Source organism: Canis aureus, chromosome 19 (genome assembly GCF_053574225.1).
Source record: "Canis aureus isolate CA01 chromosome 19, VMU_Caureus_v.1.0, whole genome shotgun sequence".
Classification (NCBI taxonomy): Eukaryota; Metazoa; Chordata; class Mammalia; order Carnivora; family Canidae; genus Canis; species Canis aureus.
In genome coordinates this window covers 1818382-1844442 of record NC_135629.1, presented here as the reverse complement: position 1 = coordinate 1844442, position 26061 = coordinate 1818382, and the positions used below count along the sequence as shown (strand labels likewise).

The 26061-nt window shown below is 39.0% G+C and overlaps 1 protein-coding gene across 1 annotated transcript in view; it reads left to right on the top strand.

Annotated features, from left to right (window-relative positions):
• The window catches only part of TXNRD3 (thioredoxin reductase 3), a 53540-nt gene that overhangs the window by 20814 nt on the left and 6665 nt on the right, over positions 1–26061 (top strand). The window contains exons 7-13 of the mRNA XM_077857574.1: positions 2755–2897; positions 4864–4979; positions 5751–5976; positions 7161–7253; positions 12596–12672; positions 13264–13420; positions 18169–18276. Coding sequence (XP_077713700.1) covers positions 2755–2897; positions 4864–4979; positions 5751–5976; positions 7161–7253; positions 12596–12672; positions 13264–13420; positions 18169–18276 — 920 coding nt within the window. The remainder of the gene's footprint in view (positions 1–2754; positions 2898–4863; positions 4980–5750; positions 5977–7160; positions 7254–12595; positions 12673–13263; positions 13421–18168; positions 18277–26061) is intronic.

Here is a 26061-nt window from a genome sequence, read left to right as displayed (position 1 = left end):
GATTCGGGCCTCGATCCCCTGAACCTGAGATCATGACTTGAGCTGAAATCAAGAGTCAGATGCTTAAATGACTGAGCCATCCAGGTGCCCAGAGGAGTCTCTTTTTAAAACTAAAAGCATTTATATCCTCTTTTAAAGTCTAAAATACTCGAGGCCAAGTTAGGAGAAAACACTGAATGTCCCATAAAGGAGAAAGGCCACAAAGAGTGGAACTGTACACGCAGCCTGGGATTGGGACAGCCAGGCAGGGGTGTGTGTGCGTGACTCCTCACGGGAGGGTTCCCCATGAGCTGACGACTTCTTGTGTCAGCCATGCCTGTGCTCACTGCCCCACACTGCTGGGGCTCTGCATGTTCAGGGAGGGGGCAGCAGGCTGTATGTTCACACCACTTTGCCTCACCCGAGGGGCCAGGTGATGTTCTTAAACTCATCTATGTGCTCAGTATTCCTAAATACTTTCTCATTTCCTCCAGTAGGTAAAATCTTGTTAGATTCCTCAAAGTTCCGTATATATGAAAGGCTTCTTAGTTAATTTTGAGGTGCTATACTAAGAAATACCTAGCTAGCCATCTCATAAAATTTGGGGCTGAGCAGGTTTTAGGCATAGGCTTCATGGAATGGCCAAGGGAAGTCCATAGAATCTAAGAGGTAAGAGAAAGGACCTGAAAGCATGTTGAAATCTTAGTCTGGGAGAATGTTCTAGATACTTCTGTTCTTGACATTGGTAGAGAAATAATAGATTAAAATGACTTTAAAATGTATATAGAATTTCCAGATCAGAAATTAAATATAGAACACCTGGGTGGCTCAGTGGTTGAGCGTCTGCCTTTAGTTCAGATTGTGATCCTAGGATCCTTGAATCGAGCCTCACATTGGGCTCCTCATAGGGAGCCTGCTTCTCCCTCTGCCTGTGTCTCTGCCTCTCTCTGTGTGTCTCTCATGAATAATAAAACTAAAAGTTTTTAAAGAAACAAATTAAATAGATGAGAAGTTCTTAAATAGGTAGGAAAAGATATATCAGGGAAATGCAAACCAAAGCAATGGCAGTTAATACCAGGTAGGGAGACTGTAAGGCAAAAAACAAAAAAACAGAAAAACAAAAATGAACACACACACACACACACACACACACACACACACACATTGAGGAATTAGTGATTTAGCACTCTCCCCAAAATAGGGGAGCCAGTTTATAAGGTGCCAATCCCTGGACTTGCCATGTCAGAATCTCCTGGGGGAGCTCGTCCTGACTCCATAGGTTTGTGACAGGTGCAAGGCTTTGTAGATTTCAATCTGATTCCCAGGGGATCCCCATGTGCAGGATTTGGGAAACCCTGATGCAGAGTGTCTTACAATAAGAACCAGAAACAAAAGGACAAGTGAAGTATGAATTTAACTGACAAGGTCCCTGGGAGAAACTGTTCTTAGCAGGTTAGAGGAGTAGCTTTTCCAGATTAGAGAGGAGGAGATATCTTAGGATCTGAAGGCATGTGCCATGGGGAGAGGCTCATCACTGCTGGGTCATTACCTCCAGGGATTGTGGCAGGGGGATTAGGAAATGTAGTGCAACCACAGTGACCCTCTGGGCTGCAAGATCTTAGGAGCCTTTCTTGTACACTGGCATCCTGGAGGGGGTAATGGGATATCCAGGCCACAAACTCAGTGCACTGTGACCTCTTATTCTCTCCTGCACTGTAACTTCCCATGTTCCTGATGAATGCTGAGGCCTTTCTTCAGAGTGCTAGGTGGGATGGGTGATGGGTCACGGGTCACCAGATGTGACCAGAGAATGAACGCTCGGTTAGCTGGGTTTGCCTTTGGAATCTCATCCAGTATGATAGGAACCCTGGGCTGGCCTCTATGTCTTATAAACACGGTGCTGCATGGAGGCTGGTTTCTCCTTCAGGAAGCAGCAACATCAAACGAGATGAATGCTTGGAAATCAATCCTACCTAGAAAATACAGGGATGACGAATTGAATTCCATCACTTCCTCCTCCAATTGCAACAAAAAATGAGGAAACATTGTCATATAAATGCTGGGCAGTGGTGAGCAGTAACCACTCTTGTCAAGAAATGTAGGATTTTCACTGTCATAAAACCACCACCAAGTGAACCGAAAAGGAATGGCCCATGCTGGTCTGGTCAGGTGCACATGTGGTGCTCACTGACCTGAGACCTGCTTCCCTTCACCTCTGGAATGCCGTGTACAGCAGGCCTCACAGAGTGGGAGAGTGGCCTTGGGGTGCTTGCTCCTGAGTAGGGATGGTCTTCCTGCCTTGTGATGTTTTGGGCTGCTGTCCCCAATGTTTGCTCCATGGATTTTTTTCCCTCTCTTTTCAGAATTCTACTTTTTGCTTAATGTTTTGTAATATAAAAGAGGAAGAAGTATAAAGCATAACTGGCTAAAAAAGATTTCAGTTGCTAATTGTCTTGTATTCACTTCTTGATTCTTAAAGCAATATATAGTATGGCTCATGTGTGGTTGTGTATGATGGAGCATTAAAAATAAAATTCATGGGGGCTCCTGGGAGGCTGAGTTGGTTAAGTGTCTGCCTTCAGTTTAGGTCATGATCAGAGGGTCCCCAGATCGAGCCCTGCATCTGACTCCCTGCCCCCTCCAGGGAGCCTGCTTCTCCCTCTCCCTCTGCCTGCCGCTCCCGCTGTTTGTGCTCTTTGCCTCTCTGTCAAATAAATAAATAAAATCTTAAAATAAAATTCACTTTATGCCTTCACTCTGGTTATTTATTTTCAGTAAAGCACACCTGGGAGACTATGACAGAAGCGATTCAAAACCACATCGGCTCTCTAAACTGGGGCTACAGGCTGTCCCTGAGGGAGAAGGCCGTGGCCTATGTCAATTCCTATGGAGAATTTGTCGAACATCATAAAATAAAGGTAATGTTTGTTTTGTCTTGTTTCTTGCTTTTCTTTACTACTGCTTGAGCTTGCCTTGATCTGAAATTCTGTATCACATGTTATTATCACTGATGCATGCACGTACATTGCCTTGCGTGCACCTACTTCTCCATTGTTGTTGATGCCACAGGTCCTGCTAAATTGAAGGAATTGCCTTTTAAAGAGCTCTTCATTTAAAGTTATTTGTCTTTTGATTTTATTACTACCTTAAAGGAAAATGTTTAGACTAGATAGTTTAACATTTCAAAGACTAAAAAGAGAAAAATTGTAGCAGTGTAATTGTTTTTTAAAATGAAACCTTGAGAGGGATGGGCTAAATGGAATGAGTAGTCACAGGGATGAAAGGTACAGCCTGGGGAATATAGTCAGTGGTGTTGTAGTAGCGTCGTGTGGGTGCAGATGGCAACTACACATGTGGTGAGCAGAATGTAACATAGAGACTTGTTGAATCACTGTGTTGTGCACCTGAAACTGATGGAACATTGTATGTCAACTGTACTTCGATAAAAAAAGCAAAGAATTTTAAAAATAAAAATGAAATGAAACCTTACCTAGAATTCCAACGTGTCGTTCCTAAGAGTATTAATAGAAGTGGTATGGAAATGAGTATATTCTTTAAGCTTTGTAATGTTTGCGTATTGTAAGAGCAATATGTCAGGAAAACGAGATTGTTTGATGAACACAACAATTTTATTTTATTTTATTTTTTAAATTTTTATTTATTTATGATAGTCACACAGAGAGAGAGAGAGAGAGGCAGAGACACAGGCAGAGGGAGAAGCAGGCTCCATGCACCGGGAGCCCGACGTGGGACTCGATCCCGAGTCTCCAGGATCGCGCCCAGGGCCAAAGGCAGGCGCTAAACCACTGCGCCACCCAGGGATCCCCGAACACAACAATTTTAAATTGGAATTATAAAAGACAATCAAATATAACTGTCAACACCCTATTTATTTTTGAAATCGGCTTTCATAGCACAGTGTGCAATGATTTTGGGGAGATTTGAGGTTATTCTGTAGTTATTTACTATCTCTGGAAAGGTTTGAGGTGGTCTGTGGAAAGCTGCCCCTTTTGAAACTACATGTGGGCCAATCTGAATTACATTATTCACATGAAACATCATAGAAATACGAGTCAGGCAGTTTTATTTCTCAGATTGTGGTGTGGCCAGCACTGTTGAATAAGCCGGTCTTCGCAGCCATACCTGCCTCTTTTCTGCATTTCTGCGTTCAGTGATACTCAGTGTCTCCAGCTAGAAATCTCAGGCTTCTCCCTCCCAGCCCCACAGCCTGCCCTTGTTTGCCTCTTTCTGGACCCTTCTGAGCAGGTGCCTGTATCCAGGCTGCCCTCCCTCCATCCCATTATTTAAACAACCTCTTGTTTAAATGCCTTCATTGATATTTTAATTTTTTTTAATGAAAATGTATTTATGAATCACCTGTGTGATTGAAAATACACGAACAATGAATAACCTTTCCTGGTTCCCCATAGCCAAAATCTTTAGAATGGCATATAAAGGTGTTAAAATTTGGTGCTAATCTGTTTCCCTTCACTGTGACACATCCCCACCTTCCTTGCCACTTTCTGGTCACTTGCCATTCCCCAGCACCTGCTGCTTTTAGGCCCGTGTGCTTTTCTATGCCCTGTTCTCTCTGCAGGTTTTTTTTCATTCTTCTCAAATCATCTTGCTTTCTTGTCTCCACTTGCAATACCAGCACCTTTGAAGTTGTCCTCAGCTGGCTTTCCAGGCCCTATTCCACCTGCACTGGCCTCTTTTGGTTGATATTTTATAAAGACTTCTCTCTATGTTGGTGCTTATCATATTGCATTATTATCTTTGCACATTGCCCTTGTTGAGTGGGAAGCTCTGTAACTGGTTGTCCAGGATGTCTGATACTCTACAGCATTTGCAGAAAAAGTTGAAATTTACTTTTCTCTTTTCAAGGCAACCAATAGAAAAGGACAGGAAACTTGCTATACTGCTGCAAAATTTGTCCTAGCGACAGGCCAAAGGCCACGGTATTTAGGAATCCAAGGAGATAAAGAGTACTGTATTACTAGGTAAGATTAAATGGGCTATTATAAGTTGTGTTATGTTTATGTGTCCAATTTATTTAGTCCCTGATATGATTTTGCAAAGGATTTGAATTGATGACAAATAAAAAGTGCAATGCAAGAAGCTAAGTGGTGAACGTAATGAAGCCCAGCAAAAATAAGGTTAGGTAAATAATAAGGTCAAATTCATGCACACATATATGCTGTCTGATTCTAGGTAATTGCTCAAGGAGGTCTGGGAAGTTGGCTCTAAACTTCATGGGAGGCCAAAGGAAAGAAGTAGAGTTTAGTGTCTATATGACAATGAACCAGTTGATCAGGAGAAACATAGCTGTTCTAATACTGAGATTTAATAATAATTATCCCTGAATGGTTATAGAGAGGACATTGTATAATGCAGCACAATGATTTTCAAACTTTCTTCACCAGATGTATGTTAAGAAATGCGTTTTTGTGACATGATTGTTCAGGTGAACACACACTCAAACCATATTTTTTCTTACCACATATAATGTAATTTAATATTTTCTATTCTATTACATTTTTAAAACACTTTCACTTGTGATCTACTAATTTGATTTTGAAAAAAATGAGACATACCTCTTATTCTGTAGTGGACACTCTTACAAACTCCAAAGGCTCTTTCTGTTAATGTGTCTTCATTCAAACACCATGTTGCAATGCAGCCAACAAAAAAAAACCACTGTGCATCGAAATCTAAATGACTCATTTCATTTTTATTGCTTAGGTGTTCGATTTGTTGTTTTTATTTTCCAGTGATGACCTTTTTTCTCTGCCTTATTGCCCTGGCAAAACGTTAGTGGTGGGTGCATCTTACGTTGCTCTGGAATGTGCAGGATTTCTCGCTGGCATTGGCTTAGATGTCACGATTATGGTGCGTTCGATCCTTCTTCGTGGGTTTGATCAAGAGATGGCAGAGAAAGTGGGTTCCTACATGGAACAACATGGTGTTAAGTTCTTAAGAAAATTTGTACCTGTCTTGGTAAGTCGGAAAGACGTTAGGAATTCCTTTTATTTTTAGTTTTTTACACTCTTTTTTAGTTTTTTATTCTAGCTCTCCTTATTTCATCTCATGAAAGTAATTGGTCTGTACTCAGTAGGACACCTTAAAGATAGAGCTTCCACCTCCAGTCTATAAAACTGACCTTCCTGTGTCCCTCAGTCCTCCTCCTCCCACCCCCGAACCATGGGAAAGTGTCCTTATTCCTCTCAGGCTGTTCCGTATGCTCTCACCTTCTCTCACTTTCTCAGGGACACCCTATCTTCAGTTAGAGCCATCCTTTCTGCTCTGTAATTCCCACTAGAGTCTCTCCTCTTTAAACAAATAAGCCTTCCCTTCCCCTCTCTGCCCTTTTGGCTGGGTCCGCATTATTCTTTTCCTGTTCATGAGGAAACTTCTAAACATGCTCCTTCTGGCTTCTAGCCTCCGTTTTCTACTTCAGCCAACTCTTGGCTGCTCCATCCCTGCTACTCCTTTGAAACTGCATTCCAGGGTCTTTGGCAAACTCCATGCTGTCAAATCCATTGGTCATATCTCTGTCCTTATGTAGTGGGGCTTCTGGGCAGCATTCAATGAAATTGACTTTCTTTCCATTTGAATCATTCTCCTGTCTTGAGCTCCCTGGTCCCACATCCCCTCAACCTGTAAATGTCAGAGCACCTGCTCCCCCTTCTCCTCTCTGCACTTGTTACTGGCTGGTACCTTCTTTAGGCCCATATGTTATCTATCTAATGCTCGTGGCTCTCAGATCTGTATATCCTGCTCAGGCATCTCTCCTGAACTCCATACCCATTTATACATTTGGCTATGAGATATCTCTGTTGAATTCCTCATAAGTTTATTAAGACAAAAATGAAATTCTTGATTTTCTTGCTAAATGTATTCCCCTGCTCATCTTTCTGGCCTATCTCAGTACTCAGTAAGTGGTATTATAGTCTATATGAATTATTGAGTCATCACCTGGAAAGCATCCCTCATTCGTCCTATTATGCTACCACCAACTAATCCATTAATTTATTTCTACCTCCAAATTATATCTTGTTACAGTCCTTTTTTCTCTATCTTTACTTAGCCAAAAAACCTATACACACACATGTGTGCACCCTCTGACCCATTTATTTCCTGTCACCTATAGATATCATCATTATGTTTTTTATCCCTACTAGGTTCAGCAGTTGGAGAAAGGTTCACCTGGAAAGCTGAAAGTAGTGGCTAAATCCACTGAAGGACCAGAAACTATTGAAGAAATATATAATACAGTAAGTTTTTATTTTATAAGCAGTAAGCAGTTGAACACACTCATAAACTAGCACAAATGAAGTTTATGGGAAAATTCTACCAGGCCTAACTTTTTTTTCTTTTGATTCTTTTTAAAACTCTGATAAATATGGTAGGTAGTTGAGCCATTGACATTTAGTAGTTTTTAGTGTATATGAAAAATATTGTAAGGAAATATGTGTGTATGGGCAATTAATTATACATAGAACAAAATCTGGAATATACCAGATATACCCGACTGTTTTCAGTACTTACTTCCAGGGCATTAGATATCTTCTACATTGGGCATTAGAATATTTTCAATAAAAATGGAATATACCTTATAATCAAAAACAACATTAAAAATCTTATTTTCAAAAACAGTATAAAATCTGCAAACAATGTGAATAGTCCATGAACTCTATTGGGTGGCAACAGTTCTATTTTAAGCCGATGATATTTAGATGTCAGCATTTCTTTTATAAACTATAAAGATGCATTTATGTTTTATATACTGTTAGATGCATGATTGTTTTTAGTTAAAAAAAGGAATAATATGGGGAGGATCAACAAAGCCAAAAAATAAGAAAACAAAACAAATCAACCCCAGTTGATATTTTTATTATGCTTGCATTAGATATATTAATCAATTGGCAACTTTTTATTGCAATATTCAGTCTCCCAATCCGTGACTATGGATTATGCCCCTTAATTTAGGTTGTTCTTAATAATTCCTAACAAAGTTAATAAATTTCTTTATATGTAAATCAAGAACATCTTTTATTAGATTTACTCCTAGGTATTTAATGTATTTTTAGGTAGTCATAAATGATGTTTTTTTGGGAAAATGTCATTATCTTTAACAATTTGTTGCTGGTGTATAGAAATGCTACCAATTTGTGTGTTTTGATTTAATATTCCATAATGTTGCTAAGCTCTTACTTGAGAATTTCTTAGATTATTTTGAATTTTCTTTGTATGCCTTCATACTATTTGTGAATAACAGAAATCTGTTTCCTCCTTTCTGCTTTTTTACTTTTTATTCCTTTTTTTGTGTGTGTGTAAGTACACTAGCTGGGACCTCCATGAAATGGCAGTGGCAGACATTCTGGTCTTGTTCTCAGTATTGAAAGTTTTCAGTGTTTCATCATTAAACATCAGTGATGTTTTTTTGCAGGGTTTTGTTAGATATTCTTAATTAAGTTGAAGAATTTCTTTTTCTTGTTTGCCAAGGGTTGTTTGGTTATTTCTTTTTCATTTTTTAAAAATCATGAGTGGATATTTGATTGTAATGGTGTTTCTCTTGTAGTTGTTGATCAAAATTTTTTTCCCTTAATCTGTTAATGAATGTGTTCCTTAATCTGTTTATGAATGTGTTGAATTACATTGATTTTCTAATGTTCAATCAATTCTGTGTTCCTGGTATAAACCCAACTTGGTAATGGTTCTTTTTATATATTGTTGGATTTGGTTCTTTAGAAGTTTTGCATTAATATTCATGAATCATATTGGCTCATAATTTTCCTTTCATATATTCAACTTTTCAGATTGGGTATCAAGGTTGTTCTAGCTTATGAAAGAAGTTTGGAGTATATTAACTCTTTATTCTCTGGAAACATTTTTGTAATGTTAGAACATTTTCTTTGTCTATTTGATAGAATTCACTGATGTAACTATCTGGGCCTAAAATTTTCCACAGATACATGTATTTAACCATTGATTGAATTTCTTTAACAGTCATAGGGTTTTTAAGGCTTTCTATTTCTTTGAGTTACTTTAGTTATATTTTTCTAGGAACTAATTGTTCATTTCATCTAAGTTATCGAATATACTGGTATAAAGTTATTCACAGTATCTAAATTTGTAGATTGTTTACTTTTATAATAAGGTGTAATTTATATGTAGTGAAATGCACATATCTTAGATGTACAGTTCAGTTGGTTTTGACAAATGCACATATTTGTGTAATCCATACTTATTTGAAGATAACAGAATATTTCTGTGAGTTCAGAAAGCTCTCCTGTACCCCTTCCCACTCCCTGACCCCAAACAATCCTATTCTGATTCTGTCACTGTAGACTAGTTTTGCCTATTCTAGATGTCACAGGAATGGAACTATATGATATATACTCCTCATATTCATCCGTGTTGTTGTGTGTATCTGTAGTTAGTTCTTCTTCTCATATGAATTATATGAATATAAAATTGTATGAATATACCATAGTTTGTTCATTTTCCTGTGGATGGACACCTAGGCTGTTTGTAGTTTAGGCTATTGTGACTAAAACTGCTGTGAAGATTTCTTGCATAAGCCCTTGTGGACATGTATTTTAATTTCTCATGGATAAATACCTAGGAATGAAATTAAATGGTCATAAGATAGTTTCTATGATTAATTTTTTGAGAAACTGCCAGCTTCTAAATGAATGAATCATTTTATATTTCCACGAGCTGTGCATGGGAGTTTTGGTTGGCCCATGTCCTCAACATTCAGGCTTATCCAGCTTTTTCAGGTTAGCCATTCTAGTGCATGTGTAGTGGTATCTTATTATGGTTCTAATCTGAGTCTTCCGGATGACTAATGATGTTGAGCAACTTTTCATGTTTTTACTGGCCATTTATTATATTTTCCATTTATCTGTTCAAATCTTTGGTCCATGTTTTGTTGGGTTATTTGAATTTTATTCTTAAGTTAAAGGGGTTTTGTATCTATCTCAATACCAGTTTTTAGGTAGAACTATTCTGAATATTTTCTTCCTATCTATGACTTGCTTATTCATTTTTTATGGCATCTTTTTTTTTTATGGCATCTTTTGATGAGCAGTAGTTTTAAAATTTTTATGAAGTCTAGTTTATCAATTTTTTGCTTTATGGTTAATGCTTTGTACGTGCCCCAAGGAATCCTTTCATCCAAAGGTCATGTAACTATTTTCCTATATTTTCTTCTTGAATCTATTTATAATTTTGTCTTGAAGCTACTTTATAGTTCAGGACTGTAATACATCTTGAATTAATTTTTGTTTATATATGAGGTAGGAGTATGGGTTCTTTTTCTTCCATACAGGTCAGTACCATTTGTTGAAAACACTTCCCTTTCTCCACCGAGTTGCTTTCCTGCCTCTATTGAAGTCATTTGACCATTTAACTGTGGGTCTGTTTCTGCACTCTTAAACCCATTGATGTCTCCTTTCACCACCTTGTTTTCATTATTGAAGCTTTATAGTAAATTTAGACCCATGGAGTAAGTCCTCCAGGTTTGTTTAAGGTCTTTTACATTTCCAGATAACTTAAAGATAGCTTGTCTCATCTGTAATGCATGCTACTTGAAGTCTTAGTTTGTGCAATAAGACAAGAATTTTTTTAAATGTATGGGTACTAGAAAGGAAGAAATAGAACTGCCTCTGTTCACAGGAGACATATTTTTTTGCATCAAAAAAATGCCAAAAACTAAATAAATGCTCCTAAACTAATAAGTGAGTGGAAATGTCACAAAGTACAAGGCAATATTACAAAAATTATTGTGTTCTAGCAATGAAAAATTGGAATTCGAAATTTGTAAGAAAAATTACAATACCATTAAGTAAATCAAATACTTATGTATAAATAAAAATAAATAAAATAAAATAAAATAAAAACAACTTCTCAATTTCTACCAGAAAAAGTCCTACTGAGATTTTGATTGGAATTATATTGATTATATAAACCAGTTTGGAAGAACTGACCATCTTAACAATATTGAATTTTTGTGTGTGTTAACTTCATAGATCTTTTCATTTATGTATTTTTTATCTCTGCAATATTTTATCATTTTGCTCTAGAGTTCTTTCATGTATTTTGCTAAATTTGTCTAAATATTTCATGTTTTTAAGTTATTTATAAAGTGGTATTTTAAATTTTTAAATGTTCAGGGTTTACTTGGTCATATATAGAAATACAAATGATTTATGTACACTGACCTTATTATAGATTCTTGGGGTTAACATTGGCATATAAAGCCAGTTTTGTTTTTTTCAATCTGCCTGCCTTTTATAGCTTTTTCTTGCCTTGTTACACTGGCTAAGTCCTCCAGTAAAATGCTGAATAGAAATTGCTTGAGAGTGGGCATCCTTATCTTGCTCCCACCTGAGAGGTGAAGCATTCTGTCTTTCATCATTGCTGTACAGGATATAAGCTGTAGAGTTGGTTTTTTTTTTTCTTTTTTTTTTAACCAATGCCTTTTAACAGGTTAGGGATGTTTTATTTTGTTTTTAATCTGCTGAAAACTAAATTAAAATCCTCAAATGGTGTTAAATTTTGTCAAATTTTTCCCCCTATTTATTGGTTAATTATTAAATTGTTTTCTCCATTATTTGATTAGTATGATTAATTACATTGATTTTTTTGCATGTTGAACCACATTTTTATTTTGGGGACAAACCCCACTTGGTCATGATAAATTATCCTTTTTTATATATTACTATATTTCATTTGCTAACATTTTGTTAAGGATTCTGTATCTATGTTCATGAGGAATATTGGGTCATAACTTTATTTCAATATCCTTTTTGATTTTTGTGTCAGTTTATGCTGGCCTCATAAAAAGGACTTGGGAAGTGTTCCCTCCCTCTTTTTTTCTTTTTACAAAGAGTTTGTAGCCCATTAGTAGTATTTCTTTCTTAATTTTTGATAGACTTTACCAGTGAAGTGATTTGGTTTGGAGTTAATGTATGGGCAGTTTACAAATTGTGGATTCAGTTTCTCCAATAAGGATGGGGTGTGTTCCTCTGCTAGGGTTCCCATAAGGAAACACCACAGACTAACTTAGGCAACAGAAATTTAGTTTCTTACAGTTCTAGAGACTAGAGGCCAGATCAAGGTGCTAGCAGATTTGATTGCTTCTGAGGCCTCTTTCCTTGGCTTGTAGATGATGCCTTCTCCCTGTGTCCTCATGTGGTTGTCCCTGTCTGTGTCATCTGTGTCCCAACTGCCTCTTTTTATAAGGAGACCAGTCATATTAGATTAGGTCCCCTACCCTAATGTCCTCATGTTACCTTAATTACTTCTTTAATGGTCCTATCACCAAATACATTATATTCTAAGGTACTGGGGGAGTAGGACTTTACCATGTGAGTTTGGTAGGGGGACGTAATTTAGCACATAACATGGAATTATTCAGGTTTGCACAAATGTGACTTTGCTAAACTGTCTTTTAAGGAGTGTTTCCTCTGAGTTGTGAAATTTATTGGCATAGGGTGTTCATAGTATTCTGTTATTATCCTTTTAATGTCTGAAGGATTTATAGTGATGTTCCCTCTTTCATTCCTGATGTTGAAAATTTGTGTTTTTGATCTCATTCTAAATATAGGTTTTGTTGGCAATTGGTCGTGACTCCTGTACAAGGAAAATAGGTTTGGAGAAGATTGGTGTCAAAATCAATGAGAAGTAAGTACACATGGGATCATTGCACTGTTGCTGCACAAAGCAAAAATATTTCTATAGATCACCTCTTGGAAATTTTTATTTAATTACTAAAATGCACAATTTTAATGCTTTAAGTTTATTTCACAATAAGTACTATGCCAGCTCTGCAGTAATCAGTTTTTTTCATTAATGAATCAGTAACTCTTTGATATGTACCTTAAAAAACTGATACATTAAACAGTGATTTTAAAAAATAAATTGTGGAAATGTCTTCACCTACTGTCTTATTTAGAGTGAATTTTTATGTTGTTGGTCAGGCAGGGAGAAAAATTTCAAAGCTCTAAGTTGGACACTGGGGGAAATCTGGAGCTATTCTTTGCATCTAAAAAATGAGTGTGGTTTCACTAACCAGAAAGGTGTTTTTTTTTAGCTACAGAACCTTTATGATTTCAGCCATTGGTCTTATAGACATTATTGATGTGGTGCCTCACTTCTTAGAGGGAGCTCTTTGCTCTATGTGTTTAGTCATTTTCTCTTGGAAAAGTTAGTGTTAGTCATCCAGAAGTACAGAATGAATCATAATGGATTTGTTTCCTTTCCAAAATCTAATAGGAGTGGCAAAATACCAGTAAATGATGTGGAACAGACCAATGTGCCTTATGTTTATGCTGTTGGGGATATTCTGGAGGGTAAACTTGAGCTCACACCTGTTGCCATACAGGCAGGCAAGCTGCTGGCTCGAAGACTTTTTGCGGGCCATTTAGAAAAGGTGAGTTTCCTACTTTTGAGATGACATCTAGATCAAAATTGTGATTAAAAAGATCAGTACAACCAACACTTGTGTACTTGTTTTGTAAGTAAAGGGTTCATCACAGATAAATTAGTATTTACTAATGATTTTCAACAAATACTGAGTGTCTGCTGTATGCAAGATATCATGGTAGGTGATATACAAAGGATTGGTGTGGTTCTAGTGCCAAGGGGCTTCCCAGCTGAGTAGAGGATCATGAGTAAGTTAGGACAAGGGACAGTTAGTTGTAACCAGTTGGTCTGGTAAGGCATCTGGGATGGCGATATTTATAGCAGCAATGTCCACAATAGCCAAACTGTGGAAGGAGCCTCGGTGTCCATCGAAAGATGAATGGATAAAGAAGATGTGGTTTATGTATACAATGGAATATTCCTCAGCCATTAGAAACGACAAATACCCACCATTTGCTTCGATGTGGATGGAACTGGAGGGTATTATGCCGAGTGAAATAAGTCAGTCAGAGAAGGGCAAACATTATATGGTCTCATTCATTTGGGGAATATAAAAAATAGTGAAAGGGAATAAAGGGGAAAGGAGAAAAAATGAGTGGGAAATATCAGGGAGGGAGACAGAACATGAGAGACTCCTAACTCTGGGAAACGAACTAGGGGTGGTGGAAAGGGAGGTGGGCAGGGGGATGGGGTGACTGGGTGACGGGCACTGAGGAGGGCACTTGATGGGATGAGCACTGGGTGTTATGCTATATGTTGGCAAATGGAACTCCAATAAAAAATAAATTAATTAAAAAAAAAAAGGCATCCGGGATGGACGGTTCCTGGCCCTGCCTGTGGTGTGTGAACCTGGTCAGGTTGTTTTAAGTCTCTGTGCCTCAGTTTCACCTCTGCCAGGTGTGAAGGTGATGCCATCTCCTGCACCTTTCATTGTCTTCAAAGATGTGAGACTGGCTTTGTAGGATGAGTAATCAAAACTGAGCACTGGGCTTTTCTGGTAAGTCTATAATGCAGACACAAGCACAGAGCTCAGTGGGGCTTGGTTCGCTCCAGGACTGTGAGCAGTCTGTTAGAGTTCCCAACTGGGGACACCATGCTGTACTCCATGAGAGCACTGTGGACATGTGGAAGTTTTGCCAGATGAAGGGCCTGTGTAGGGGTGAGGAATGCCAAATGTTTTGTCTACAAAGAATTGTTCCTTCTACAATACTTAGAGCATTTGGGGTGTGTGCAAGCATAATACTTGGGGATAAAGGATTCAACTGGGAATGAGACTATAAAATTCACTTGGTGCCAGCCCATCAAAAATCTCTTATGCCACAGTAAAGAATTAGAATAGCCTTCTCCAGGCAGTGGGAACTATTGAAGACCTTTATTTCTTCCATCTTTCTATTTAGAAAGATGTCAAACCACAGGAAAAATAATAATAATCACCCATGTTACCCTTTCAACCATATTCCCCAGTTATTAATGTTTTGCCATTTGGCTCTCTCTCCTTTTCTGAATATTTATGTGTACCATGCATGTACTTCTTTTCCCAGAGCTTTTTGAGGTAAGTGGCAGGCATCAATGACATTTGCCCCTATATATTCAGCAGGCATCTCCTGAGAACGAGGATCTTCTTCCACAACCACAGTTTCATTGTTCTATCTGAGAAATTCAATAAAAATGTGATACTGTTCAATTTCCTCAGATTTCTGTTAAGTGTGTGCACATGCACGGGTTTGATCTACGTGGTACATTTAGCTCTTCTGACTCTTAAGTCTCTCTCTCTCTCTTTCTTTTAAAGATTTATTTATTCATTAGAGACACACAGAGAGAGAAAGAGAGAGGCAGAGACACAGGCAGAGGGAGAAGCAGGCTCCATTCCAGCAGGGAGCCTGACCTGGGACTGGATCCCGGGTCTCCAGGACCACACCCTGGGCCGAAGGATGTGCTAAACTGCTGAGCCACCGGGGCTCCCCTTAAGTCTCTTTTAATCTGAAATGGGTCCCCTGCCTTAATTTACCTGCTTGTTTTATTTTTGTGTGACTTTGATTTTTGGTGAGTCCAGGCTACTTTCCTTGTAGAATGTCTCCTATTCTGGGTTTCTCTGATTGTTTTGCATGATTAGGTTCAGGTGACGTGTTTTAAGTACATAGTCTTCATAAAGGATGCTGCATTCTGCTTATTTTATTACCCTAGGTGCTTTGTAAGGTCATGAAGGAAGACCTTGAACATATATGGAGGCATTGCTGGAGGCGGGCGGCATCAAAGGGTGGGCCCAGGGTGCTGAACATACAGTAGGGCAATGCAATTAGCACATCAGGGTGCATGGAGGCAGAGTAGTTGCCTAATGCTTTAAGAAGTGAATTGAGGTGGCAGTGGGGCAGAGAGATCTGAAGATGCAGCAGTGTGTTTAGGGTATGAAGAAAGAAAGATCTTAAAGGTATAGAACTAGAAGGAAGGCTATGGGGAGGGCTAGATGAAGTCAACTTCAGGTGGGGACATGGCTTAAAATGTAGAGAAAATGTTTTAGGTGAAAGGAAGGAACATTGAGGAATTTCCTATTGATTATTCTTAATTGATAGGGAACGGAAGACAGAGGCATCTGTTGAGAATGAGGCTTCCTCTGTAATAAGCCATGGGTCAAAAAAAAAAAAAAAAAGCCATGGGTCAGAGGGTCAGCTGCTGGTCAGTACAGCTGACCCTTGAACATCTTGGGTTTGAACTGTGTGGGTCCAGTTACATGTGGATTCAATAAACACGATACAGTGTTATAAATGTATTCTCTCTTCTTTATGATTTTCTTAGTAACATTTTCTTTTCTCTATTTTATTGTGAAAATATAATATACAATATGTATAACTTAAAAATATGTGTTAAATCAACTGTTTCCAGTCAGTGGTGGGCCATTAAGGTTTTTTTGGCAGGTCAAAAGTTGTATATGGATGTTTGACTGCATGGGGGGTCAGCACCCCAACCCCCACATTGTTCAAGGGTCAACTGTAAAAGGATTGATGAGTATTTGTGGGCCTAACAGAAGTCAGAAAATACTAAGGTGATCCCTATGGTTATATGATTTTTTTTTTCTAGCCATGTTGGAAAAAAGAAAAATGCTTGGCTTCCCTACGATTTGCAGGTTAGCAAATGTGACGTGGTATTAGAGCATCTAAGTTCGAGATTCTAGGCTGATGTATGTTGTACATAATCAACATCATTGATGTAGGGATACCTGGTGGTGCCTGACTTTGTTTTTGTTTGGGGTAACAACAAATGGAAACTCCCACTAGGCAGACTGAGAGGGTTTCTTACAAGGATCCTACAATTTAGGGACTTGAAACACGTAGTGACTTCAAACAAGAGCCGAGTTAGGGCTGGGCCATCCTTCTTTTAGAGCTAGAACTGTGTCGGGTACGGCTGACCTGGGCCCTGGTACACAAAGCGGTTTGCAGGGGGCTCTTCGGTTAGTCTGACGTGACCACAGCTCCACAGGTGCATTTCTTCTGGTTCCACTACCACTGGGGGATTTTTCCTCTGCTTCTAGCTCATTTTCCTATAAATGGGAGAATTTGATTGATGTAGTTCACCTTTTTCTGCATAGATGTCTGGCCAGCTTATGCATTAGCTGTCTGTGGGTTAGAGGTCACCCTTGACGTAATCACCTACACCCTGGTGGCAGGGTTGGGGGACATGTGGGCAGTGGCAGCCCTTCTGGGGCTGTGGATGGGCAGGCCTGGTGACCCTCCTCTCTGGGTGTCCCCTCCACCCTTTCTCTGCTCCTGCCTGCTGCCGTTTTAGTGATGCTTGCCCCCGTGTGCTCCAGTTCTCCAGGCCATCACAAAGACCCTCCCTTCCAGCCAAGGGTGCCACCTGTGCTCACACTTTCCCACGGGCAGGTGCATAGAGCTGCCGGAAGCCACAAATAGGGTCAGGGCCTCAGCCTCCCGGCGTGTCCACTCATGCTCTGCCTTAGCCTGATACAGGCTTTGTGGGAGTTCTGTCAGAACCCCAGGACTTAGGAGATCCTGGCCCCTCTGTTAGCCCCCTACTACACATGTCATCTCCCCTTGGTGGTCCAGGGTAGTCACCCGGTCCAGCGCTGTTAAACTGCTTCTTTGCGCATCTCTGTGGCACACAGTTATGTGAATGGCCAAGAGTGGTCTCGGCTTCCAATGAAATGGCATAGTTCTTGGTCACCTAATAGAAGTACTCCAGGGGAGCAGGGTCTGGAATCATGGAGATGGAAAGAAAACATTTTACAGAGTGTCTGTTGAGGCAAAAAGGGGCACCATCTCTGCCTCTGCTGCTCAGTTTTAGAATGGAAGTCAGGGGCAGCCCGGGTGGCTCAGCAGTTTAGCGCCACCTTCGGCCTGGAGTGTGATCCTGGGCACCTAGGATTGAGTCCCACGTTGGGCTCCCCACACAGGAGCCTGTTTCTCCCTTTGCCTGTGTCTCTGCCTCTCTCTGTGTGTGTGTCTCTCATGAATAAATAAATAAAATCTTAAAAAAAAAAAAAAAAGAATGGAAGTCAGGCTGGGGCTCTGGGAGAGCTGGTCCTGCTGGTCCACACTGCCCAGGGTGTGGTCTCTGCCCTGGAATTGGGCTCACCCCATACTTTGAGTGTAACTACAAATTTCCCTAAAGCAGTAAAATGGAAGAATCAGTCACACTGAACCAGACTTATTTATTTTCTTTTTATAAATATACTTAAATGTAGAGTTTTGCTGTGAAAAGTGTCACAAAATAAGCAGATGTAATTTGTTTATCTTTCAGTGTGATTATGTAAATGTTCCAACTACAGTGTTTACTCCTTTGGAATATGGCTGCTGTGGATTATCTGAAGAGAAAGCTATTGAAATGTATAAAAAAGAGAATCTCGAAGTAAGATTGTGTTTTGCTGCTTACTTTTTCAGAATTTCTCATCAACTGGCTTTGCAGAAACTTTTTGTTTTGTAAGTTACTGTAATGGTTAGATTGTAGGAAATCCTATTCCTATTTTAGGAAAATTAGAAATTAAGTGATTTAAGCCCTATCTCTTTAGCTAATAATAATAATACAGTTGGGGAAAGGGGAACAAATGATGTATGCACTAGGACTTTTGAGTTACAAGTGGTAAATGTCTAGTTGAGTAAGCTTATATACGAAGGTGCTTATAAGACTCTCTGGAATTCAGGTGTATCAAGGCTTTAGGAAAGGATGAGAACTAGGAACTGCAAGATCATCTCAGTTCATGTATGCGTGCAGCTCATTCTTCTGTTTCTGCACACAGACTTTGCCTCTGGAATGCACATAGCAACCAAAATAGGCCCTTTTTTCTACAAACGAGTTTATCTAATAATTCTGGTCTTAGGAGGACTTGCTACCTCTCAGTCTCAATTCTAAATTATGGAAGAGGATATCTGATTGGTCCGAGCTGGATCAGCCATCCACCCACTTCCATTCAGCATGGCCAGAGCTCCTGTCACATCAACATGGTCCTGGGGAGCCTGTATTGTTAAGGGGCTCAGGGTGGGGAGGGTGGGCAGTTCCCAAGGTTGTCACCCTGTTGCGGGCTGTGGGCTGTCAGATTCCCAAAAAAGATTTCCTTTGCACACATTTATTTCCACCTCTCCTTTACCCCTATCCCATCTCTTCTTGTATTACATTATAAGTATTGTCTTACATTATAATTTGATGGTTAGTTTGAGTGGCTTTTTCTGCACACCCTTCCAACATAGGAGGGATTGAGAGAAATAAAAAGAGCTGGAGGGTTATTAGTACTTGATGTTTTCAGCACAAGAGGATTGTATTCCTTTCCCTTGACATCACTTCAATTACTGGCATTTTCTTGAAATCATAGTACTAGTTAAATGGCCTGATGACTAACTGAAGCTCTTATTTACATTCCAGTAGTGGGAAAATGCGTAATTAAAACTTTATGATGTTATTTTAGATTATTGTTTTCGATGAGAAATGTATGTTTTAGAGGACATGACTTGATCAGGGTTTACAATTAATTCTTTGTAATAATGAGCCATTTTTTTTTTCTCCTGCAGTGATGAACTTTTACTTGAGTCTTGGAAAATCGATGGTAACAGTTATGGATTTAACACTTAGTTCTAAATCTTTTGAAATTAATGAGAAATTAAGATAGAAAGGCAGGGCACATGAGAGGAAGCCTGTAGAAAACTATACCCCAGACATAGGAATATCTTTATAGGAAAAAAGTCCCCTAGGTTTGTGGGATTACTTTAGGGTCTTCTTCCTAAGCCTCACTGCAGATCAACTAACCTTTTCTTATATATTGTTATAATGATATATTTATTGTGTTTAACAGGAGCAGAAATTTGATTTATTGTTATTTTTAAAAATTCCTATTATAAAGAGATTTGAGGAAGCCTCTCAAAAATACATATATAAAATTTTTTCAAAGTGAAGAAATCAAGGTGGGAAGAAAATGTGGGTAGGAAAAATTATGATTGGTGTTAGAAGAAAGGCGAATTTGCCGGTTCACAGAATTCGTGCCGTAAAGTCACATAGATTTGCTTTAGAATTAACCTAAAAATCTTCCTCCATGTGTCCTACTACCTGACTAGAAGAGGGAGAACTGAGAGAGATTTCCCAAGTTTCTACAAAAGGGGCATGGAGATATGGTGAAAAATGGCCTTAAAATATCCCCTTAGTGAATATGATGATGGGTTTTATAGAATTGTTTCTTATTAGATCCTGAAGTGCAGTCCTGCAGCATAATGCCACAGCACAGTATAATAAAAAGGTAGTTCCTGAAGGGGCTGAAATGTAGGGCTGTGCTGATTTGCTGCTCATTGCTGGCCTGACTTAATACAAAATTGTTGAGTATCTAGCACCAAGGTTTTAACTTGTTTTAATATGAATTCCTTTGTGAATCTAATGAGATTTTGGGTACCCAGTAAGACCCTCTCTCCATGCTGGTGCAACTGAAAGCTATCCTTAATCCCTCCTTGTTGGTCAACATCAATAGTCAGCTTACCAGGAAGTGCTATCACTTTTACCCCCCGAGTATGTTATGTGTGTACCTACTTATTTCCATCCCTGCCCTCCTCGTCCCATGTCCACCATCATCTCTTGCCTGTAGCCTTCCTCCTCATCTCCCTTGCATTCGCTCTTAGCCCACTCCCATCTGGTCATCACACATCAGCCAGAGGAACTTTTAAAAATACACACCAGTTATGCCACTTCCCAGCATAAAGCTTTTCAGTGATTTCCCAGGGCTCAGTACGATCTGAACTCCTCACTGTTTGTGAGAAGAGGCATCGTGTAATCAAGCCATTCATGCTGCTGTATGTCCTGCTTATAGTAGTCCAGTCACACTGGTCTAATGTTTGTTCTAAAAACTCCCCATGTTCTTTCCTGTGGCACAGTCTGTGGACTTGTAGTTTCCTCTGCTTGTTACTATGATATGGAAAAGGCCAGGCTAAACAGCCCTGCCAACACTTGGAGAAATGTCACCCAAAGGAGACAGATAAAAAGAAACCGTGTGTTCTTCCCTGGTGCAGTGATTCCATGCCTGATACTGCCCTTAGGAGAAGAGATAGAGATGAGAAAGAGACACCAGGATTTCTCCTGAGTAAACAATCCCAGGCTCTCTTCCTGGTGAATACCTGTTCCATGGAAGCGGGGAGCAGGAGAGTAACACCTGCACAGATTGTTAAGGTCACATTTGAGAATCAAACCACTGAACTACCCTAAACTACCAAATACATTGGAATCAAAAGAAGAAGATGACTGAGAAGAAAGTTAGTTATATAAGAAAAGTTGAGAGAAAGATGATAGGGGCTCTGGGGTGGGGCCCAGTCAGTTAAATGTTCGACTCCTAATTTTTGCTCAGGTCATCATCTTAGAGTCATGAGATCAAGCTCAGCATGGAGCTTAAGATTTTCTCTCTCTCTCCCTCTTCCTCTGCCCCTCCCCTTCTCACTTTCTCTCTCTAAAAAAAAGAGGAAGAAGAAGGAGGAGGAAGAGGAAGAAGAAAAGGAAGAGGAGAAAGGGGATGAAGAAGAAAAAGAGGAAGAAGAAAAAAAAGAAAAGGAAGGGGATGAAAAAGAAGAAGAGAAGAAGAGGAAGAAAAAGGAGGAGGAAGAGGAAAAGAAGGAGAAGAGGAAGGAGGAGAAGGAGGGGAAGGAGGAAGGGTAGGCAAGGATGGTCCAATATAAATATAACTCATACTCTGCAGTAAAAAACCTAACAAGTAGTACAGAAGTGGTATTCTGAGATATAGTAGAAGAAAACACCTAATATTGAAGAATAACTTACCATTTTCTAAAAGAAACCAGTGACACAGACACGTTCTAGTTAAGCTAGTTATTCATAAGGGCAATGAACCAGCCTGGCCCCAGGCTTTTTCATAATGACATTCAGTGCCAAAGACAATAGAATGAAGTCAATAGACTTCTGAGGGAAAGAGATCTGCCTTTAAAAATAATCTCTGAAGGATAGAGGGATAGTAAAGGAGACAAAATAGTGATGACATTTTGGGGAAAAAAACCCAAATAGATGAGTGATAAGTAACCCAACGGATTAAAAAAAGATTATAAGCTGGTAAGGGAAAAGTCAAGAAACCAACTTGGCTTTACATCAGAGTCCACAAAGGCTCAAAAATTGGTAACACCATGTACGTCTGGAGGTGAGGTAGGAGGCCAGCTGACAAGCAGACCAAAGATCCTTTAAGAAACAGTGAGAGTGTCACCTCTTGACACTCTCCATACACTGGCAAATATTTAGAAGGTTATTTTATGGAGATGGTTGAAACCAAAGACCTCCTGACTAGGGAGCAGTGTTATCAAGTGAAGGCGGGATTCAGCACAATACTCAAGTTAAGCAAATATATACTGAATCTTTACCCTTCTTCCACTGAGTTCCCAGAACTCTGGCAACCGGCCCTTTACCCTTCTCTGGCCAGAGGTTGGTTAGAGTCTGATTTCTCAGGGGACTCTGACAAGCTCCAAAACACCTAAAGATACTGATAAAGGGTCCCCAAATAAACTTCAAGATTAGATAATGGGACAGTGAAATTCAAATTCAATAAGCTATGAAAATGAACTTTCAAACTTTGGAAAAACAACATTGAGGCATAATTTACATATAACAAGATGAAGATTGTGTGTGTGTAGTTTTATGAGTTGAAACACTTGTGAAAACCATCATTAGAATCAAGATTAAGAACAGTTTCATGACCCTCCCCAAATTAAACATCTTTTAAATTCCCATTTAAAAATAAATAAATAAATAAATAAATAAATAAATAAATAAATAAACAAACAAATAAATCCCCAACATTTAATATGAACAGACAATCAAAGGACTCAAAAGAAACAGACTGTGTACATGTGCAAGAAAGAATGTATTTACACTCGTGAACAGAAAATAGGACGTACCTTCAGAAGTAACATTTAGAGAAACAACAGATACCTGTTGGAAATGCAAAATATGGTATCAGAAATTAAAAACCCATTGGATGAGCATTTATCCCAGAGAAATGAAGACTTAGTTTCATTTCTATGTATACATGAATGGGAATACTACCCAACAATAAAGATGGATGAACAGGCGTGATATTATGGAAAATGGTGAAGTAGGAAGCTCCAGGAATCTATCCCTTCACTAAGACAACAAACTGAGCTGGCAGGAAGTGTTTGAAGCAGTTCTTCTAGAACTCTGGAATCTAGTTGAGTATTTTCAGCGCCCAGAGGAGAGCTAGAGGAGGAGGCTGGAAGACTATGGTGGATTTCCATGTTTCAGTAATGCCCAATGTCCCACGGACCTAGCACCGTGGTGAGCAGTTGGCAGGTTGGTGGTCTCTGTTCCTGGTGCAGCTTGCTGGTGCCAGACTGGGCAGCAAGGACTTTGTCCTCCAGAAATTGGGGCAGTGTTTTGACTGCCGGTCCCTGCTTCTGATTGCTGAGAAATTGGCACCAGCCTCCATAAGCTGAAGTAGCTTCCCTGCTGCGGTGAGACTTCAAGAGAGAATATTCTCTTCTCCCCCATTTTGGAAGTCAGACATTTAAGGACATCGTTGTCAGGTCCCTGGGTGACCTCAGAGACCATGGACAGAAACCGCAACAGTGAATACACAGTATGCAGAAACAGCTTGGAAAAGTCAGATGACTCCAGCTCTCAACAAACAAAAAAAACAGCAATCTCTGAGGTGGAAATATGTCATTTCCAGGGTTACCATATTATAATACCCAAGACAAACAACAACAGAGCATATATATTGGTTCACTAGGTCTACCGTAATAAAGTGCCACAAATTGGGGGCTTAGACCACAGCATTCTGCTGTCTCACAGTTCTAGGGGCTAAAAGTCCAACATCAAGGTGTTGACAGGGTTGTTTCCATTTGGTTTCTGTGAAGAAGAATCTGTCCCATTCCTCTCTCCTAGTTTTTGGTGTTTCGCTAGCAATCTTTGTCATTCCATGGCTTGGAGACTTTACTTTATCCTCATGTGGGATTCTCTGTTAGTGTATCAGAGTATCCAAAATTTTCTCTCTTTGTAAGACAACATTCATAGTGGGTTATGAGAACCACCCTACTCTAGAATGACCTTATATTAACTAATTGCATATACAATGATCTTATTTCTAAATAAGGTCACATATTAAGATACTGTGGGTTAGGACTTCAACATATGAATTTTGGGAAGACACAGTCCAACTCATAGCAACATACAAAGGAAAAGGAAAGAATGACCTATTTGCAGGAAAAAAAGAATTTGACAGAAATCATTCCAGAAGAAGCGCAGACTTCGGAATTATTAGACAAAGACATTAAATCAACTATTAAATCAATGTAAAATGTATTCAGTGAGCTAAAGGAAATTGTGGACAAATAACTAAAGGAAATCAGGAAAACCGTATCTGAACAAAATATCATTAAAGAGAAATTGTGAAAAGGAACCAAAAAGGATTATATATAATAACTAAATGGTATTTATTCCCAGAATGCAAGAATGGTTCAACATATGAAAATCAGTCAATGTAGTATATCATATAATAGAATGAAGGGGAAAAAAAACACATGATCATCTCCATGCAAAAAAAGCATTTGACAAAATTTAGCACTCATGATAAAAAAAAATAACAATAAACTAGGAATTAAAAGGGAACCTTCTTAACGTGAATAAGGCCATAAATGAAAGATGTTTTTAAAGATTTAAATTCATGTTAGTTAACATATAGTATAGTATTGCTTTCAGGAGTAGAATTTAATGATTCATCAGTTGCATGTAAACCCAGTGCTCACCCAACAAGTGCCCTCCTTAGTGCCCATTACCCACTTAGCCCATCCCTGCTCCAACAACCTTCAGGGTGTTCTCTATATTTAAGTCTTCTATGGTTTGCCTCCTCTGTTTTCATCTTACTTTATTTTTCCTTCCCTTCCCCATGTTCGTCTGTTTTGTTTCTTAAATTCCACATACAAGTAAAATCATATGATATTTGTCTTTCTCTGACTTATTCTCTGTAGCATAATACTCTCTAGTTCCATCCATGTCATTGCAAATGGTAAGGTTTCATTCTTTCTGATCACTGAGTAATAGTCCATTAAATGTATTTACCACATCTTTATTCATTTGTCGGTTGATGGACATTTTTTCCATTTTTCCATCAACTATGGCTTTTTCCATAGTTTGGCTACTCTGGACATTGCTGCTATAAATATTTGGGTGCATGTGCCACTTTAAATCAGCATTTTTTTAATCCTTTGGATAAATCCCCAGCAGTGCAATTGCTGGGTCATAGGGCAGCTCTATTGTTAACTCTTTGAGGAACCTCCACAGTTTTCCAGAGTGGCTGCACCAGTTCACATTCCCACCAACAGTGCAAGAGGGTTCCCCTTTCTCCACATCCTCGCCAACATCTGTTGTTTCCTGTCTTGTTAATTTTCACCATTCTCAACTGTCTTGAGGTGGTATCCATTGTGGTTTTGATTTGTATTTCCCTGATGCTGAGTGATGTTGAGCATCTTTTCACATGTCTGTTAGCCATCTGGATGTCTTCTTGGGAAAAGTGTCTATATATGTGAAAGACAGGCTTTTATTTTCTCAGTTCTAGAAGCTAGAAATCTGAGACCAGGGGTGTCAGTAGAGGTGGCTCTTTCTGTGGGCCATGACCAAAGGGTATCTCAGCCCCCTCCTTGGTTTGTAGATGGCTGTCTTTTCCCTATATGTTCACATCACCTTCCCTCTGAGCGTCTGTGTCCTAATTTTCTTTTCTTGTAAGGACACAGTCATGTTGGGTTAGGGACACCCTAATGACTTCATTTTAATTACCTCTTTAATGACACTATCCAAATATGGTTACATTCTGGAATATTAGGAGTTAGGATTTCAAAGTACAAATTTATTTTGAGAGTGTGACATAATTCAGCCCATAATAGAACTAAATGAATTTAGCAAAGTTGCAGGGCATGAAAACACACAAAAATCAGTTGTATTTCTATGTACTTGCAATGAGCGCTCCAAAAAGGAAATTTAAAAACAATCACAACAGCATGAGGAATACTTAAGAATAAATTTAATAAATGTAACCAAGATGGTTAAACCTTGAAACATTGTTAAAAGAAATAAAGGGGGGAAAAAAAGAAAGCAAGACCTAAGTAATTGGAAAGACTTTGGGATAAATCAGGGTGGGTGCAGGAAAAATTAAGTCTA